This window comes from Scardinius erythrophthalmus (genome assembly GCF_964197995.2).
Source record: "Scardinius erythrophthalmus genome assembly, chromosome: 15".
In the NCBI taxonomy this organism is placed as follows: domain Eukaryota; kingdom Metazoa; phylum Chordata; class Actinopteri; order Cypriniformes; family Leuciscidae; genus Scardinius; species Scardinius erythrophthalmus.
Genome location: NC_138235.1, coordinates 24,883,031 through 24,902,609, shown reverse-complemented (window position 1 = coordinate 24,902,609; position 19,579 = coordinate 24,883,031). Strand labels below are relative to the sequence as shown.

Below are 19,579 nucleotides of genomic sequence, written 5' to 3'. Positions count from 1 at the left end.
TGAATATAATATTATGAATATAATATTAAAAATCAATAATGGGGATCACATTTAAGGGATCCAGGATTGATGGCATCAAAAACGATCGCTGACATTTTTATCTAAAGCAATCTGGGATAAATTACACAATGGTGATAGTTCAAGGAATCACTCCTTGTGCAACCTTTTGGTCCTTGAGTCATTTATCTAACCACTAAGCTAAACCACTCGATATTAACACCTTCTTATATTATGCAGTTGTAAAGAATGACAATTAAAAGTTCGTTTTTACACTAAATTCCAGCAAACAGTCACTCCAATTTCTCCCGCTGTCATATGACCTACACAGATCAGTCTCACAGGTTATGAATCATGAAACACAGGTCACAAATCATGAAGAAGTAATGACTGAATAAAGGGTGGAAATGCACAACATGCTGAACTCCCTAAATAACAGCAAAACTCAGTCAGAGAGATCCATGCAGAGGGAGAGACCATTGATCCATGAGACTAGTAATGGAGGATGGGTGAGTGAATGGGACGTGATAGTGATTCCTTCTCTTCCTTTTCCCTCTATCCGCATCAGACATCTAAAGACAGCGAAGGATGAAGGGGATGAGAGGCCCTCAGGGTTTAGTGTGTGAAGCTGGGCGACCTTTAATGTGACCTGAAGGGGTCAGTGCAGATTTCTGTGCCTCTATTGCTATCCATGAGCGAACAGAAAAGGAGAGAGTGGATTTGAAGGGAAAAGGAAAAGAAGAAGAAGAAGAAGAAGAAGAAAAGGAAAAGGAAAAAGAAAGGAAAAAAGAGGGATGGTTGCAAAAATAGTATGTAAGAGAGGGGTACAATATGTCACCCAATAATCTAAGTAAAGCACAACATTTTTGCCATGTGATCATATATGTATTCAACGCCCATCATGCTGCTTATGACTGAGAGGGGCACATGGGAAAATAACTAAAAACTGACATAAAACTTATGTAAAAGAACATTTTAGGGTGTACTCACACTAGGCAATCTGATCCGTGCCCGAACACGTTTGACCCCAAAAGTCTGGTTCGTTGGACTAGTGTGATCGCTCCGTACCGTACCTGGGCGCGGTTTGTTTAACCGCTGCCTGGCCCGCTTGGAAGAGGTGGGCCAGTGCACGGTTCAGTTGGGCTCGGGTGCGGGTGCGGATGCATATAGTGTGATGATCACTAACCACGCCAAGGAACGGTACAAGGCAACCATGCCTAGTGAGTACACCCTTATTGTCATACCTAACTTGCTGCACTCAGCATGGCATGGGAATTGTTCTAGCCTTCCTCCTTCCCCAGCTCCACCTGCCTAGATCTGATCCCTTCTTTCCTTGCAGCAGTTTGCATTCTATTCACTGTATTTATGTGCATGCTTCGGCAGTAGTCTTCATTCATGCAGTAGCGTAGCAGATTTAGTCTGCCAAGATTGAGCCTATGTACATTCCTTTCTTATTCCTATGTACATTCCTATATTGTCACAGTGTCTGGTTTATGTTCCTTGGGTCACCACTAGATGTCCTCCTTCCTCACGGTGTCCAGCACACTCTTGCACTACATTCCCCATGATCCTTGTCTGTTCATTACACCCAGCTGTTCCCATTTATGTTGTTAGTGTCTGTGCATAAATACCCTGTTGTGTTAGTTCTTGTCACGGAGTCATTATTGTATGTCACTCGTCAATGCTAAGGTCTATTTTCAAGTCTGTTCTTGTTGTTGTTCTTGCTTGTTTTGTGTTATTGTTTATTGGACTGATTAAATGGATTTCGACCCTGGCATGGATGACTACGATTCTAATTACTTTGATTTTGACCTTTGCATGGATGACGACGAGTTGGATTGCCCTGATTACCATGTTGCTGCGTTTGGATCCACCAATTTCTCCGCTAGCGATCGTGACAGAATGACTCCGTCCTCAAGTGGATCCAGCAGCATGAACCTTCTACAGGCTTTTGCGTTTGTGGCCCGTCAAAGGGAGGAGGCCATAACGCTCAGGTTTCCCAAGGACTTTTCGTCCAATGACGGAGAGTTGTTTAGAGGAGAGCGTCTGGCCCGGTTTTCGGGGACCCGTGGAGCTCGCAGAGGAGGAAGTAGTAGAGGTGAGTCCCGGACTCAGTCTCTACTTCGGTCTTCCTTTGACCATGGGTCAGTGATACACAGACCAGAACACCCTTCGCCGCTGGTCCTGTCCCGTCCTGAACCTGCACCTCGCCAGAAGGGACGAAGGAGGAGGAGGAAGACTCCCTCCGTGACTGTTCCGGTGGTCCCAGTTCCGGTGGTCCCACCTGTTCCGGTGGTCCCTGTTCCGGTGGTCCCTGTTCCAGTGATCCTGCTCGCACTGCCTGCACCACCCCAGCGATCCATCACGTCTGCCCAGCCAGAGACTGTTCACGTCACGTCTGCCCAGCCGGAGACTGTTCACGTCACGTCTGCCCAGCCAGAGACTGATCACGTCACGTATGCCGAGCCTGTGTCTTCGGACAAGATGGCCGCCGCCGAGCCTGGTCACGTCACGCCTGCCGAGCCTGTGTCTTCAGACAAGATGACAGCCGCTGAGAGTGTTCACATCACGTCTGCCGAGCCTGTGTCTTCAGACAAGATGGCCGCCGCCGAGAGTGTTCAGGTCACGTCTGCCAAGCCTGTATCTTTAGACAAGATGGCCGCCGCCGAGAGTGTTCACGCCACGTCTGCCGAGCCTGTGTTCCCTGACAAGATGGCCGCCGTCGAGCCTGTGTCTGTTCCTGAACCTGAGCCGGTGGTGTCTGTGCCTGAGTCTGTTCCTAAGCCTGTGCCTGTGGCTGTCCCTGAGCCTGTGTCCGTTCTTGAGCCGGTATTGTCTGTTCCTGAGCCGGAGCCAATGTCTGTTCCTGAGCCGGAGCCAGTGTCTGTTCCTGAGCCGGAGCCAGTGTCTGTTCCTGAGCCGGAGCCAGTGTCTGTTCCTGAGCCGGAGCCAGTGTCTGTTCCTGAGCCGGAGCCAGTGTCTGTTCCTGAGCCGGAGCCAGTGTCTGTTCCTGAGCCGGAGCCAGTGTCTGTTCCTGAGCCGGAGCCAGTGTCTGTTCCTGAGCCGGAGCCAGTGTCTGTTCCTGAGCCGGAGCCAGTGTCTGTTCCTGAGCCGGAGCCAGTGTCTGTTCCTGAGCCGGAGCCAGTGTCTGTTCCTGAGCCGGAGCCAGTGTCTGTTCCTGAGCCGGAGCCAGTGTCTGTTCCTGAGCCGGAGCCAGTGTCTGTTCCTGAGCCGGAGCCAGTGTCTGTTCCTGAGCCGGAGCCAGTGTCTGTTCCTGAGCCGGAGCCAGTGTCTGTTCCTGAGCCGGAGCCAGTGTCTGTTCCTGAGCCGGTGTCTGTTCCTGAGCCAGTGTCTGTTCCTGAGCCAGTGTCTGTTCCTGAGCCAGTGTCTGTTCCTGAGCCAGTGTCTGTTCCTGAGCCAGTGTCTGTTCCTGAGCCTGTGTCTGTTCCTGAGCCTGTGTCTGTTCCTGAGCCTGTGTCTGTTCCTGAGCCTGTGTCTGTTCCTGAGCCTGTGTCTGTTCCTGAGCCTGTGTCTGTTCCTGAGCCTGTGTCTGTTCCTGAGCCTGTGTCTGTTCCTGAGCCTGTGTCTGTTCCTGAGCCTGTGTCTGTTCCTGAGCCTGTTCCTGTGTCTGTGTTTGTGTCTGTGTTTGTGTCTGTGTTTGTGTCTGTGTCTGTTCCTGAGCCTGAGCCTGAGCCTGTGTTTGTGTTTGGGTCTGTGTCTGTGTTTGTGTCTGTGTCTGTGTCTGTTCCTGATCCTGAGCCTGTGGTGCCAGTTCGAGTGCCTGAGCCAGTGGTGCCAGTTCCAGTGCCTGAGCCGGTGGTACCAGTTCCAGTGCCAGTTCCAGTGCCTGAGCCGTTGGTGCCAGTTCCAGTCCCTGAGCCATTGGTGTCTGTTCCAGTTCCTGTGCCGTGGCCGCCCGAGGGGTCTTCACCGCCGTGGCCGCCCGAGGGGTCTTCACCGCCGTGGCCGCCCGAGGGAAAGTCTCCACCCTGGCCGCCCGATGGACGATCTACTCCGCCCTGGCCGCCCGATGAATGGTCTGCTCTGCCTTGGCCGCCTGAAGGAAAGTCTCCGTCCTGGCCGCCCGATGGACCCTCTGCTCCGCCCTGGCCGCCCGATGGACTCTCTGCTCCGCCCTGGCCGCCCGATGGACTGTCGTCCCCGTCCTGGCCGCCAGATGAACTGTCACCCCCTGCTTCTGTTCCCCTCCATGGACCTGGCCCCCCATCCCTCCCCCTGATCCTCCACCGTTCCACCTCCCGCCTGGACTCTTGTTTTGTTTGTTTCTATGTCTTGGAGCGTCTGGTAGCCGCTCCGTAGAGGGGGGGTCATGTCACAGTGTCTGGTTTATGTTCCTTGGGTCACCACTAGATGTCCTCCTTCCTCACGGTGTCCAGCACACTCTTGCACTACATTCCCCATGATCCTTGTCTGTTCATTACACCCAGCTGTTCCCATTTATGTTGTTAGTGTCTGTGCATAAATACCCTGTTGTGTTAGTTCTTGTCACGGAGTCATTATTGTATGTCACTCGTCAATGCTAAGGTCTATTTTCAAGTCTGTTCTTGTTGTTGTTCTTGCTTGTTTTGTGTTATTGTTTATTGGACTGATTAAATGGATTTCGACCCTGGCATGGATGACTACGATTCTAATTACTTTGATTTTGACCTTTGCATGGATGACGACGAGTTGGATTGCCCTGATTACCATGTTGCTGCGTTTGGATCCACCAATTTCTCCGCTAGCGATCGTGACATATATATATATATATGCAAACCAGGGATGTTTCATCCGAGGAGGCAAGGGAGGCAGTAGCCTGACTACGTCAGACTTCGTACTTCCGCTCAATTTCATTTCGCTTCTGTATTCAGTCTGAGACCGCGTCATAGCTTTCCGTTTTCCTCCGGCCTGAAAACAGCTGGCCAATCAACGAACAGAGGGCGGGCTGAGAGCCGTGACGTAGACGCTGATTGTACTGTGGATGCGTAGATTTACTTCACATAATCTGCAAAAGTCGTTCACAGCCATGTTCACTCCGGTATTTCACTCGATGGTTTTGTTTTTGCATCATACATGTGTTTACAGTGGAAGTTAGATGCGGCTGAGCATGCGCATAACACACGCCATAACCAAACGTTATGTGATTGGCTTACGGGTAACCAATGATTTTAAGCTTCAGACTAGCGCCCCCAGGCGGTAAAGAAAACGTTTTCTATTTTTCTATTACTCCAGACTCTCTCTACGAAGTATTACCAGGCTAGGGAGGCAGTGCCTCCTCAAAAAAAGAAGCACTTTTCCCTAAAATTATGGCTATGGGGTGTCTTTATTTGGCTATATCTTATAGACACTTTCTTCTCATTTCAGTTCATAGCAAAAAAAAGTAAAAAGTGGCACAGCTTACCCCAATCTCCCCTATAGGACTGTTGTTCACAGATCCAGAAAAATGAATACGGCTTTGAAAAACTTCAACTGAAAAGTCTGTTTGTGTGAATGGGTGGTGTGTATGTGTGTGTGTGAGAGCATGCTTGCATCTCAGGCTCTGTCAAACTTTGCCGAGCCCTGCAGCTATCCTTCCTCCACACCCAAAGCTTGCACGCGTGCACATACACATATGCAGAGCATCCCACAGGAGCCGAGGCGTGAGTGGCAGGCCGGGGCAGGAGGTGGAGAGACTAGCCAAGAGGCAAACAGGTGCAGCCCCTCTGGATTCTCTCAAGTGGCATACATTAAAAAGAAGAGGGGAAAAAAGCTGAAAAAGATGAAAACATCCCTGAGGATGAACAAGATGAACACACTTTTTTCCAGAGCGACTGTCTTTTCTTTTTTTCTCTCTCTCTCTTTTTGCAGAGGAAGCGGATTTTTGTCTATATATGTTCTATTTTAACATAGAAAATTAGATCTATTTAGTTTGAGCACAACATCAAGTGACAGGTTTATTTAAATGTCCAAGTTGTTTAAACTGAGACGAATCTTGTATAAACTCATGAGAAATGATATCAACACAGAACCGAGAACACACAAACAAACACTGCTTTTTTGTGACATTCTATTCGTACGGCAAGTGCGTTTTGGAGCTGTTAACAGCCACTGGAAGCCGCGTATGAAGTGCGCCAGCACTAGTGATGCTTTATCTGATAAAGTTAGCGTTGAGAGACGGCTGTTACCCACATGGCCTCAGCGGAGACACGCACACACAAACACACTTCCCTGCCCCCATTCCTCCTCTCCAACCCCCACCCTTCTCAACGTCCTCCCGGAAAGCCCCCGTCCAGCCCCCTCGCTTTATTCAGCGTAACTGACGCAGAACCGGGGGCGGCTGCACACTATTTCCGGTAACACTTCCGCACAGAGGGAGTCAGGGAGGGTGCTTCAAAACAAAAACATAAAAAACCTGGGCTTCAATTCCCGCCTACATGTACATACACACACATTCACACCCTCACACACACTCTGTCACTCAGGCATGGAAAAAATATTGAATATGAATTTCCTCTAAGCAGCATTTCTATGAATACACCCTCCCACACTTAAAGTCTGCCCTTCAATGACACAAGCTATATATACATTTGTACAAAACACACACACGTAAATATAAAACCACACATGTAAACTCGAAGTGAGTAATCAGCTTGGATGATGTATCTGTCTAAAGCCCCATAAAACTCTAGAGCTGAGACGCTTCGAAGTTCTCACTGTATCCTCGTAGAAAAGACCTCACAACAGGGAGTAAGAAAACAGCAGAATTACAGCACAGTAAAGCTGTAAGCCATAACAAGCCAGACAAAAACTTTGCTCAAAGTTATGCTGGGTTGTAACAAGCAAAGATTGTATTAACACACACACACACACACACACACATACATATGACCTGGTTGAAGATGATGGATATGTACACTACTGTTCAAAAGTTTGGAGTCATTAAGATTTTTTTAAAATAAATTAATACTTTTATAGCGAGGATGCATTGAATTGATCAAAAGTGAAAGTAAAGTCATTTATAATGTTACAAAAGATGCCTATTTCAAATCAATTCTGTTCTTTTGAACTTTTTATTCATCACAGAGCTCTGAAAAAAATGTAGTACAGTTTCCACAAAAAATATTAAGCAGCACAACTGTTTTCAACATTGATCATAATAAGAAATGTTTCTTGAGCAGTAAATCAGCATATTAGAATGATTTCTGAAGGATCATGTGACACTGAAGACTTGGAGTAATGATGCTGAAAATTCAGCTTTCCAATCACAGGAATTAATTTCATTTTAAAATATATTAGAATAGAAAACAGTTATTTTAAATAACTATTTTTGTAATAATATTTTACAATATTTCTTTTTTACTGTTTTTATTGTCAAATAAATGCAGCCTTGGTGAGCATAAGAAACTTCTTTCAAAACACAAACTCTTCCCAACCCCAAACTTTTGAACGGAAGTGTAGGTTCTTATTATTATTTGTATTGTTTTTAATATTATTATTAAAGAAAGAAGCCAAGAGTGGGACATCTCACCCAGTTTGCATCCAATTTCACATGCTCAAAGTCTAATGTGACCGTAATAAGATTCGAGAGCTACTACTAAATAATAAAAAATGTTAACAGAAACAAATTTTCATTAAACATTACTTTCTTAAACAGCTTCATGACTGCTATAAGACTCGGTCCCTTTCAAGTACACTATGTTTAATAGTTGGTCTCTACGGTGAAGAGCAGTGATATAGTGAACAGGTGTTTCACGTCATAGCCGTTACCATATTGTACATTTTAAACCAGAACGCTGTAGTGACGAGTCAGCAGGCGGGACCAGATCTATCCGGTGTATAATCTGCCGTATAATGTGTTTCAGTCTACTTCTGAGTTCTGAAGGCATCCTCACATTTTTTATTGTTGGCTCAGACAGTAAGGATGATATGGAAAAGCAGAAAGACGCTTTCTTGATGCTGTGTTTTCTGAAAGGTGCGCTGGCCTTCTTCTAAGGTACACTCACTCACACACACACGCACACACACACACACATTTGCACAAAGCAGTAGCAGCTCATGACATTCCTGCAGCTGTGGCGCTCTCCCCCAGCACTGTCCCCGGGGTACGAATGCCTAATGAGTCACGCGTCTGTCTGCTCTAACCTCTGTGCGTGTGTGTGTGTGTGTGTGTGTGTGAGTGAGTGAGTGTGTGTGCGTTTGTGTGTGTGTGTGTGTGTGTGTGTGTGTGTGTGTGTGTGTGTGTGTGTGTGTGTGTGTGTGTGTGTGTGTGTGTGTGTGTGTGTGTGAGTGAGTGTGTGTGCGTTTGTGTGTGTGTGTGTGTGTGTGTGTGTGTGTGTGTGTGTGTGTGTGTGTGTGTGTGAGTGTGTGTGTGTGTGTGTGTGTGTGTGTGTGTGTGTGTGTGTGTGTGTGTGTGTGTGTGTGTGTGCCGCAACCACGCTGAGGGTAAGTGTGGAGGCGGGATGCTGGGCAGACTTGGCACAAGCTGGGGGTGGGGGCATGTGGGTCGGTGTGGCGGGGTTTAATGTGCCTACTTAAATCTATTGGCACATTCGTTAACACAGAGAAAGAAACGCTAAATAGTTTACATGCACACTTCTGTGGGAGCCTTGCCATAAATTTGCCATAGTGTTCTGTTACATCCACGTGACGAGATCTAATCAACTTTTTTCAAGTATATAGTTGAAAAACAATGCCAAACAACTTCCTTCCACCAACCCAAATTAACACTTTACAATAAGGTTTCATTTGTTAACATTAGTTAATTACATTAGTTAACATAACAATGAACAGTACTTCTACAGCATTTATTAATATTAGTCAACATTTACTACAATTTTACTACAAAGTTAGTGCACTGTGAACTAACATGAAAAAAACAATGAACAATTGATGAAAAGAATAAAAAATGCTTTAAAAATATATTTCTCATTGTCAGTTCATGTTAACTAATGCATTTACAAATATTAACAAATGCCACCTTATTATAAAGTTTTCACAAATGCACAGTGGTTTATTTTGTTGCCAGTGTTACAATGTAGCTTATTTATTGGAGTAAGTACATGGTGAGTAAGAGAGAGCTGAAGGGCAGTGTGCTTACCATCCTCACCCAGAACACCCCCCCAGCCCCCCACCCCCCACCCCACCTCCCCCCGACCCATAGGGTGAGCGGGCTGTGTCAGCCCAGTGAAGCGTTCACCGACGCGGGGAGGTCAGTGGCAGTCCAGCCATGCGTGCCAAGATTTCTCTGCCTGCGCCTGGATCCCCCCTCCCTTCAAAAAAAAAGACAGCCACGGGAGACCTTTATGGATAGGTACTGACTTACACTCCCAAGAGACCAAAATGTAGAAGCTGGAACTGAATATATGACTGAAAAGTGGAGAAAAAAAATGTATGGGCCACATTTAAGATAAAGCAAGCCAAAGCTTACCATATAAACTGAACAAAAACACAACAATATAGCATATATTCTGTTCCGGACCAGCTTTACTGCTTTTCTAATATTTAGGTAGGTGACCCTACCAGGACATGATTTTTTATTATTTTAATATTATGTTATATTATATAATATTATTATAATATTATGTGAAAATAAAGTATTTATTTTAGCAGCTGTGGTCATCTGTGTTGTAAGCGGTCATATTTTTTTTTTTAAATTTAATCTTTTTTTGACAAATCATATATTATTTAATATATGCACTATTGTTCAAAAGTTTGGGGTCAGTAAGATGGTACAATTTAAAAGCAACTTGAAATCAGTCTCTTATGCTCACAAGGGCTGTATTTATTTGATCAAAAATACAGTAAACAGTAATATTGTTATATTAGTAGTAATAATATAGTAATAACTGTTTTCTATTTTTTTATATACCATGTAATTTATTCCTGTAATGCAAAGCTGAATTTTCAGCATCATTACTCCAGTCTTCAGTGTCAGAAATCATTCTGATATGCTGATTTGCTGCTCAAGAAACATTTCTTATTATCAGTGTTGTAAACAGTTGTGATGCTTAAGCAATGCTTAAAATTGATTTAAAACATGTTTTGTAACATTATAAATGTCTTTAGTTTTTAGCAATTTAATGCATGCAAAGTTAATATTGAGTAACTTACATTTTAGACATCATTTAAACAAATTTTGATGCACTGACTAAAACACAAAATGATGCCAATGGAGGATCAGCTGCAAAGACAGAAAATTGGTCATTCAGATTTGAGGACTGTAACCAAATGTTGTGTAAAATTAAGTTATAAAATATTTATTTAAATTATTTACAATAAATACATAAATGAAAAAATAATTATACAATAATATAAAGAAGTTTTAGATGAAGTTTAGCATGGCATTGCACTGTCTATGAAAACCATGTGGGATGGCATCAAACTGTATTTCAACAGTTGAGAGAAGAACTGGGTCAGTCGAATGTAAAAACTGACATTTGGAGGAGTGCGTCCATATGTAGCCGCAGTGGCTTTGTAATGATCAGCTGCATGAGCTGATAGATAAGCCCTGTACCTTTCCCAACAACACCCACATCTACACACCCAGCTCTGATACCAGTACACACATTCAGGCGTCCCCCACCTGCCTGTAAAGCTTTCCTGCACTGTTTTCCTATAACCGACTTAGTGACAACATTTCCTGAATAATATCTCCAAATGATCTGAAAAATATGTGACAGTTTGAGATGTGCACAAACTCAGTTAGTTAAATGCTCACCTGTTTGTTACTAGAGGAAGAGGTTAGTGAGCTTCAAAACACTCATCTCTGCGGCAGCACAATCACGATTTGAAGCAAAAACGGCTAATAAAAATCAACGGAAAAATCCTGTTGTGAGTTTGGTGCGGTTTACTAGTGGGCTCTAATTTGCTTTAATTCACGAATGCATCACACTGCAGAGACTGCCTGGCTGCTCGCTGCTGTCCTGAGGAGGGATCCTGCCGTTGCCATAGCAGCATAGCCTCGGATCCATGTGAGGGATACAAACACACCGCTACACAAACCCTCGTACGGCGCACAGACACGCGCACACATCGAGTCTAACCCCCCACAGCGAGGGAGCTGTTGTGAGACTGTGTGGCGTCAGCCCCCATTCCTGCCTGTACCCAGTCCTCCAGCAACCCTCTGCCAAATGAGCGCTGGCCTACGCTAACAAACCTCACCTAATACCACACGCTTCACAGCAAAAATATCACTGTCTAATTATGCTGCTGTTAACGCAGCTCTAGTGAATTTGAATCGCACAGTCGACACCTGAATTACTTGCGTAAACAAGCCGTTTTAACCACGTCATCCAACAGTAGAGTGGAAGATCTGGAATAGAAGAACAAAACTTAAATAAAGGGTTATAGTTCACTTAAACTGGACAGTCATGTCATTATTTACTCACTCTCATGCTGTTCTAAACCTGTAGGACTTTTTCTCTTCTATGGAACACAAAAGAAGAAATTTTGAAAAATGGTTTGGTTTTTTATTTTTTCATCTATACAATGGAAGCTAATGGTAACCAAAGCTGTTCGGTTACCAAAATTCTTCAAATCTTCTTCTTTTGTTGTTCGTAAAAGAATGTATGTCATACTCATTAAAAACGACATGAGGGTGAGTAAATGATGACAGAATTGAAATTTCTGAGTGAACTATCCCTTTAAAGACGTATGCCAAACTTCTCCCATCATTTAGTCCACTTAAACCCCATCCCTCCATAATCAACGCATTCATGTTTGAGTGCAAAGGCCACATCTCACAATCCAATCAACAACCGATGCATAGAACCAAGTTCCTGTCCTAAATTTTTCTTTTACGACAATCTGTTAAACTCAGATGTACTGTACGTCAAAATGCAGAGGAAAAGGTCTGTCACTACTCTCGTTTCATTTCGACTTTAAGCAGTTTTTTTCAGTACAACGCTCCAAAAATGTTAATATACAATACAAGTCTCATCAGACAGGAAGATTATCCACGAATAACGACTTAAATTTCAGTCTGTTTCAGTCTGTTCAGTTTCACATAAAACTATAGGATTTTCCATGTTTATAACACTTTTATATAGAAACAATAAAGAAAAAACAATCGGTGAAATTAGATACTAGTAACCATTCCATGGATATTCCATATCATAGCAAGCAAAGCGTCTCAACAAAAAAAAAAGTTGTGCTACCAAAAACGCTCTCAAGCGCCCACAGCTAGGCGTTTTCTGCAGAGCGACTAGTGTTTTCAGCTGCCTAAAAATGCTTTGGCGAACACGCGGCCTAAATATGACATAATTAAAAATTTTGGGTGGACTATTCCTTTCATGTTCAGTTACAGTACTTCTTGCCTCAGAAGGCTGTGTACTAGGAGTGCAATAAATGCATCAATAACTGCTAAGATTGTTCTCTTTGAAGAACCAGCTCTGAAAGGTTTAGACTGCGACATCACCGTCCTCCATGTTTTTTTAACCAGCCTTGTTCCCAACCCCCCAGTGACAACTTTTTCTTGACCCGGGACGCAGCCGGGAGAAGCTCAGATTCTAAGAGATATTTACGAGACGGAGCGGAGTGTAATTTCCTGCCAGCATCCACTAGTTCCGCTGACAAAACAGGGGAAAGGAAGCACATTTCTCCTGGGAGACAACAGCCAGGCCAACTGAATGACTCTGTCTCTTAAAGCAACAACAACACGTGACCATCCATCCGTCTGCACAGAAACATGCAAACAATGGTTCTATGTCAGCGAGCACACTTCATTAGGACATATCTACACATAATTTATTAGCAGGAGGACAATAAACCACAACAACTCAAAGGTCTACGACCTACATATCGCACCTAAGCTAACTGTTATGATGAACTTATGAACTTGAAGAGAAATCTTTTCACCGCAGTGCAGGTCTTGCCTCTGATATGGCCATTGAGGGTAGAAAAAAAACGGTTAAATATGCGGTTACCGAGTAATTAAAGTAATGAATGGAACTGAGCTGTTTAGAATGACTCCACCATGATTCAAAGGATCAGTCATAAAACAATGTAATGAAGAAAACTGTCATCCTCTCAGAGACCATGAACGCCAGCACAGAGCATGTTGCCATATTCATTTGCATCAAGCTTGACAGATCCTGTTGTTTTGTACATGTTCTTGTCTTTACATTTAATCGTGCGGGAGCTGTGGATGCCAATTCACAAAAGCTTCTTTCAAACAGAAGCACGCATGTGCTAAACACGGTTCATACACAGTTCAGTTATGAAAGTGACTGTATTCTATAACCAAAGTGATTGTCCATCTTCAGGGCTTACAGCTGAATTGAGAGCAAATTTGGTTGATGCGTGCAACAGCAGCCATGTCATCAATCATTGATATATGTATGGCATGAGGCATGCACTTCACAAAACTTGTTCTTTTCTGTCAACTAAAAGCCATCATGTTAGCATATAGTTGACAATCTCAAAAACGTATGTAAAGACACTAAAAACCAATATACTACTGTACTTATTTGTTGAAATAAAACAACAACATGAGAAACATAAGATATAATAAGCAGGTCAACCATTTGAGAGCACTTTAGAAGTAATCCAACTGCTGTTAGAAAACATGACGAGTTCTTGACAGTCTTTGGGTAGAGTGAAAGGGAAAGTGCGTGCACATTCAAAAGCGAGAGTGAACAAAACTAATATAGAGGTGTTAATTGTACTCTCAACATTTAGTATTTCTTTCATATGAAAGCATTAACGTGTGAAGATTTATATCATGTGTGAAAGTGACTGTTTTAAGATAAAGTGTGTATGTACTGTGTCACTATTTGACTGGTTGTAGAGTGAAGGAGTTGTCTTGGCTACTTTCTCATTTCCCAACTACTACACAATCTGTAGTTTGATTTCCCTGAAAAGTGTAAATGCTCTGGTTCTTTTAATGTTGTTCTGTTTATTTGAGCGATTCAACACAGCAGCATTGACTCCAACCAGTGGGGTGAGTTTGGGGCATGGCTACCTATTTGACAGACCGATGGCAGACGAGTAAAGTGTTTGGGAAAGCTTTTTCCTTATAAGCTGAAGTGTGTAATTTTTGCACCACTAATGCACCAAAATGAATTTGGTGCTGCTAAACAGAATTTTGCAATTCTGTTTGTTGCCACTGTTGGTGCTAAACTTGCACATTTCACCTTCTGAAAAACAGAAGAGAGGCCAAATACACAGAATGTCCACATCTTCAAAAAGCAGTAGCATCAAAATGAGGAATGAATCGACATGGCACATTTCAACAACTTCAACAATAAATGAATGAATGAACTGCAACCCCGGATATTACTCAAACAGCATACAAAAGTGGGTGACCAGATTTGAAGATAACTGTGACAGTTCTTCATCACATCCATGGTGTATCAAAAAATAGTGCACACCAAAGATCAAGTATAACAGTCATCTTCCAAAAATCTTCAGATGAAATCACATCACTTAAAAGAAAATGTAAAAGTAAAAGTAAATGTTCAAACTTCAAAAGAAGTATATGTGTGATTCAAAACAATCAGATGGAAGCTGGTTAAACCAATTAAAAAGCAAGACCATTTTAGTCAGGGTCTGATTCATCTGAACACTATCAGATGATACAGCACCATAGAACCCTTCCACTTGGGGAATGATAAGACAACAATCAGATATTGCCAGTCACAAGCCTACTCGACTTCATCTTCAAAATCAGCCTCCATGAGATTCTAACGCCCTCAGTGAGAGGTAATATAAGGGCCCAAAACAACTAAGCCATTAAGTTTTTATCTCCTCTGGCTCTGACTCTGGCTCTGGCTCAGGCCCTCCTCAGTAGTTTACCTGCATCACTCAAACACCTCCAGCTTATCTGAAGCGCCTTCGCTTTGCGTGCCGCAGCCTCAGTAATCACCGGTAGCTACGTTCAGTAGCTCAGTAAGCTTCTTACGCCCTTCCCCTCCAGATTAACCGTTAGAGGCGGCAACAGACGCGCTCAGTTCAGATAAAACACAGCACCTGTGTGGACAAATACTGCAAGCAGCCAATCACTAGCCAGCTTGGTGCATGCACACACACGCTCACACACACAATGCACAAAGCTGATTGTTCTAACAGAGGTGGGAGATATCACGGAGTGAGAATAAAGAGATATGAAAGTCCATACATCAGCTATTAATATTACTGATTAACTTCAAGATATGATCGCTGTCCGTGACATTGCCATGTCACAGAAACAGAGCAAAAAAGAAAAAATCTGTAAAAATGCCTTCTAGAGAGATGAATCTTTCAACTACTCCCAATTTCTTTCTGACCTTCATGAACACTGAACTAGTTTTGTCGTCTACATGATCGATGAAGCATCCTAGAAAAGTGGAAATAAGGAGCGTGTGGCATATTTTGCTCGAACATATGCTACAGACAATCTGTGACCTTACATTGCCGCTCGGAGTCCAACAAACCAAAACAATCAATTCCAACCATTTCACATTTCCTTGTACTGGGTCTTTATTTACTTTCTGAGAAACAACCGTGACAGCACTAACAGCAAGTCACTGTCCTTAACATCTCTAATGCAATTCAGAGAAAAATGCATCAAACTGTGTAAGCTAATTCATCAGCAGCAGCGTCATCCACTGCTTAACATTTCACTGAATAACGTTTGCTTTATGCTTTGCATGCGGGACCATTTCAATATGCGATAGCATACAATGTACAAACTTGGTCTTCCTGTATGTTAATGAAACCTTTAAAGTGATAGTTCATCCAAAAGTGATAGTTTTATTATCATTTAGTCTCTCTTGTTAGACGTTATGCACAGTCTCAGTCACCACTGACTTTCACTGTATGGAAAAATGAAGCAATGAAAGTGAATGGTGACTGAGCTGCTAACATCTCCTTTTAAAAGAGAGAAAGTCATACAGATATGGAACAACATGACTGAATAAAAGACAGAATTTTCATTTCTGAGTGAACTATACCTTTATATATATATAAGAACAAGTTATATCAATATGTTTAAAATACACATTAAAACCAAAATAGACCAAATTGATTTGCAAACTTACCACAGGAGATGAAATTCTACAGCCAGGGCAGTCGCAGATTGGAGGATGTACCTGTAAGATTCCTTTGGACATAAGTGTCTTCAGACTTTTCCCTAAAAAATAAAACCCCAATCAGTAACCTTTTAGATTCCTGCAAATGTATATGCCTGCATGGAGTACAAAACAATTCACTCACTTGTTCGTTCGACAAAATCATTTTTTTAAATCGTCATTCAGAAATGGACCTGCATCGTATCACTGTGTCAAACTGTATCAAATACCATCCATCTGTCAAGCTCATTTGTGACTCACTATCACTGTGCCCCAAAAGTGTCTTAAAAAGACATTCATTTTATTTAGTGACCAATAGTGATACCAAGAGTGCACATGTATAAAATTAGTCTGTTAACCAAAATAAACTGTTGTCTGAAAGGAGACCTGAAAATAAACTCAAGTAACCATGTAAAATACTTCAGATGGGCAGGTACATCATCACAAAGTTATTGCACATACTGTAACATATCAAAATATGGTGTTTTTCTACTTTAAATCTTTGTAAACACAAGCGAACAGTATAATAATGTGCCGCTGTATCCTAATCCTGATGTACTGCACTTACATCAAAAAAAAAAAAAAAAAAAAAAACTCAATATGTACTTCACTACCTGAACAATTTATTGACAATGATTCTAAAATAAAAACTATAATGGAGCAACCCATTAAAACTGAAAAGCTTCATATCAGACTTAAAAGTAGTTAAGTAAAATCAGTGATAACCTAAAGAGTTAAGTTCATTGCACTTTTCGACCACAAACTGATAAAGAAAAATTGCGTTGAAACACTGAAAAATAGGCTAAATAGAAATGACAAATGAACGTGGCAAACTGAACGGATGCAAATAAACATGTTATTACGACACAATGAAAAAAAAAACCGAAACAAAACACTTTAGATTAGCGGGTATATCAGTACAGAGTAACTACACATATAACATCTTTAAGTCTGATTTGTTATACCTCAGAAAAGTCTACCGGTTAAAATCTTAGTAAACAAGTTGCTTAATCCATAACTGTTTGATAATGTGCCACGGTGTCATAATCCTGATCTACTCTACTTTATGTAGACATGCACTTCAGTTTGAAAAGTTTTAAAATCCAAGTAAAAATCTATTTCTTCAATACCTGTTTAATCCACGTGCGTAAAAAAGACCTTTCTCCTTTTTCCCCAAAAGTGCGAATCCAAAGCCGTTCGACTCAAAGCACAGTGCGCTCTTCTCAGTGCAATAAAGTAGTTACTGTTAAGTAACCCATATTTTTATCCCCCCAAAAGCGGTTCTGTTAATTCAAGAACACGATGGAGGCTAAATGAACCCGTATTCCAAAAGTAATATCCACTCGGCTGCACACGCCATTGACTTACCTTTGTGCCTAATACTCCGTTTCCAGTCTTTGGCTGTCTCTCTTCCACTCACGAACTGGAACTCGTTTGGGGTGAGCCACTCAGCCCGGTATTTGATGGAGGGCCCTTTGCTGCCCTGGCACAGTTTGTTAATGTATAGTAGTGCTTTGTTTTCCCCGCATTCCACTTCGATACAAGGCTCCCCGTTGTCGAAAAACGGCTGAAAGTCCGGGATAGACGAGAAGCTCTCTAGCATGAAGTCGTCCGGGTGGTGGTGAAGGTGCTGCTGATGCAGCGCGGTGTCGCGTAAGCCCAAGTACGCGCGCTGATGATGGGCGAAAATGTGATCGTACGGCGGCGGATGAGGGGTCACCACGGGGATAGCGGTGGCATTTAAAGGGGCCAGGTATTCGGGCTGGTTGAAGGCGGCTAATGCCATGTCTTCTCCATCCAGTCTCTCCTTTTTGATGGCAGGCATGTTACCCGAAGCGGAGCGCCGGTAACGTGTGATTAGCAGTTCATGCGTCCCAACTTGTGTCCCTCTTCGTGGAGTTCCAGGCGCACCGGTGTGTTTACGCACGACTCCCGCGTCGCTGGCTGACAGCAGAGCGCTTAAGTTCAGCCATTCACCACTTCACTCTTCTCCTCAGTGCACTGCTCGCATGACGGGTCTCCCCGCGCTCCTGCCCACCACATCTAATCGGACTAATGCCTGACATCTCCGCCAGATATTAACGCTGAGCGTGCTCAATGCCTAATGATTGTTTATCCCGCGTTTCCTTTAAAATAATCACTATGGCAACTTCGCTGTGTTTATTTCCTGCATCAACTCCAGTGATAAGTTTATTTTTGTCCAGAAAGTAATGAGGACACCATACACCTACGATGTTTTAACGCATTATAAGGCGTGTGTATGTAGTGCAGATCACGTAAAAGTTCAGTAGTACATGCACAGTGGGTAGTGAGCCAGACTGGCTCGGAGCATTTTCATATCTGACGAGGATAGAAATAATTAAGCTATCTATGCGCGCCTTTTCGATTGCAAATGATGCCTGGCGCTAATGGGACTTTAGTGGGTTTTTTCTCTCTATCTCTCTCCCTCGTTCTTTCTTTTAACCCTTAATACGTCGCTGAAGTCACGCTTTAGTTCACAGACCCAGACCAAACAAGATTTGCACTCTCCGCCGCTTCTCAAACTTGGCCCATTTAAACAGCGGAGGCAGCGCGAGCGCACCGAAGGGGGTCCGCGACGGCCGAGTTTGCGTCACGGTTTCCAGTCACTGCATAAAGTTCACAGAAATCATTTGATTTAGGTTTTATTTTCCATTGTCAGACAGTAATGTGGTTGCCTTTAATCTGTTATGGTGATTTTTTGATTAACCAAAAGACGACTTGCTGACTATAAATAGCCTACAATACAGGCTACCATAGCCTTATACATACAAAGAAAAAGAATGTTAATATGCAACAAAAAAAAGATCAATGTAGGTTATTGAACATGCAGTGTTCAGTAAAAAAAAGTAGCCTACTTTAAAAATACAATATATTTTAAAATAAACAGAATTTTAATGTTGTTGAGTGTTGTTTTGCATGTTATTTACCGTTTTATTTCAGTCTTGTGTGTCAACTTGTTTTTCTCTGGGTGACATTTTGTTTTTATTGGTGACAGTTGATGGAAATGCCAAGTTTGAGTCTTTAATCTGATATAATCTTGAACTTTTCAGTCATCAGGCCTTGTTGCAAAATAATTGAGGCAGTGGTTGCCAGAACTCTACAGAAAAAATACATCGACAAAGTTACAGAAGTAACGGTGTGGCTGAAAAAATGTACTGCTGGAACAGTCAGTGTATTTTTATTCTAATGTAAATTTAACAAAAATAAACTGCCACTGAAGCTGAAGTATACTATTTTCTTTGAGAGATTAATAGATTCAGCTTTCAGCGGCACTTTATTTTTGTTAAATTTACACACACACACACACACACACACACACACACACACACACACACACACACACACACACACACACACACACATATACAAATCAAAAGGACTTTTTTATTGTTGATATATACATATCAAAAAGACTAGTAATTACTTTTATTGGCTATTACATCCAACATTGCCATTTATTTACTAAAATGTACAAGCTGAAAAAAGTCAAGTTTAAAATGAATATATTCAACAACAAAGTATCTAATAATCATCGT

The 19,579-nt window shown here is 42.6% G+C and overlaps 1 protein-coding gene across 3 annotated transcripts in view; it reads right to left on the bottom strand.

The window, feature by feature from the left end:
- samd11 (sterile alpha motif domain containing 11) overlaps positions 1–18,549 on the bottom strand; it is a 68,785-nt gene extending 50,236 nt beyond the window's left edge. Inside the window, exons 1-2 of one of the 3 annotated variants that reach the window (XM_081386046.1) lie at positions 17,391–18,549; positions 15,993–16,084 (exon numbers count right to left, since the gene is read on the bottom strand). In XM_081386046.1, coding sequence (XP_081242172.1) covers positions 15,993–16,084; positions 17,391–17,847 — 549 coding nt within the window. In that variant the 5' untranslated portion in view covers positions 17,848–18,549. Of the gene's footprint in view, positions 1–15,992; positions 16,085–17,152; positions 17,235–17,390 lie in introns of those variants that run through there. The other 2 variants (XM_081386047.1, XM_081386048.1) reach the window with 2 other exon arrangements.
- Positions 18,550–19,579: the final 1,030 nt, after the last annotated feature.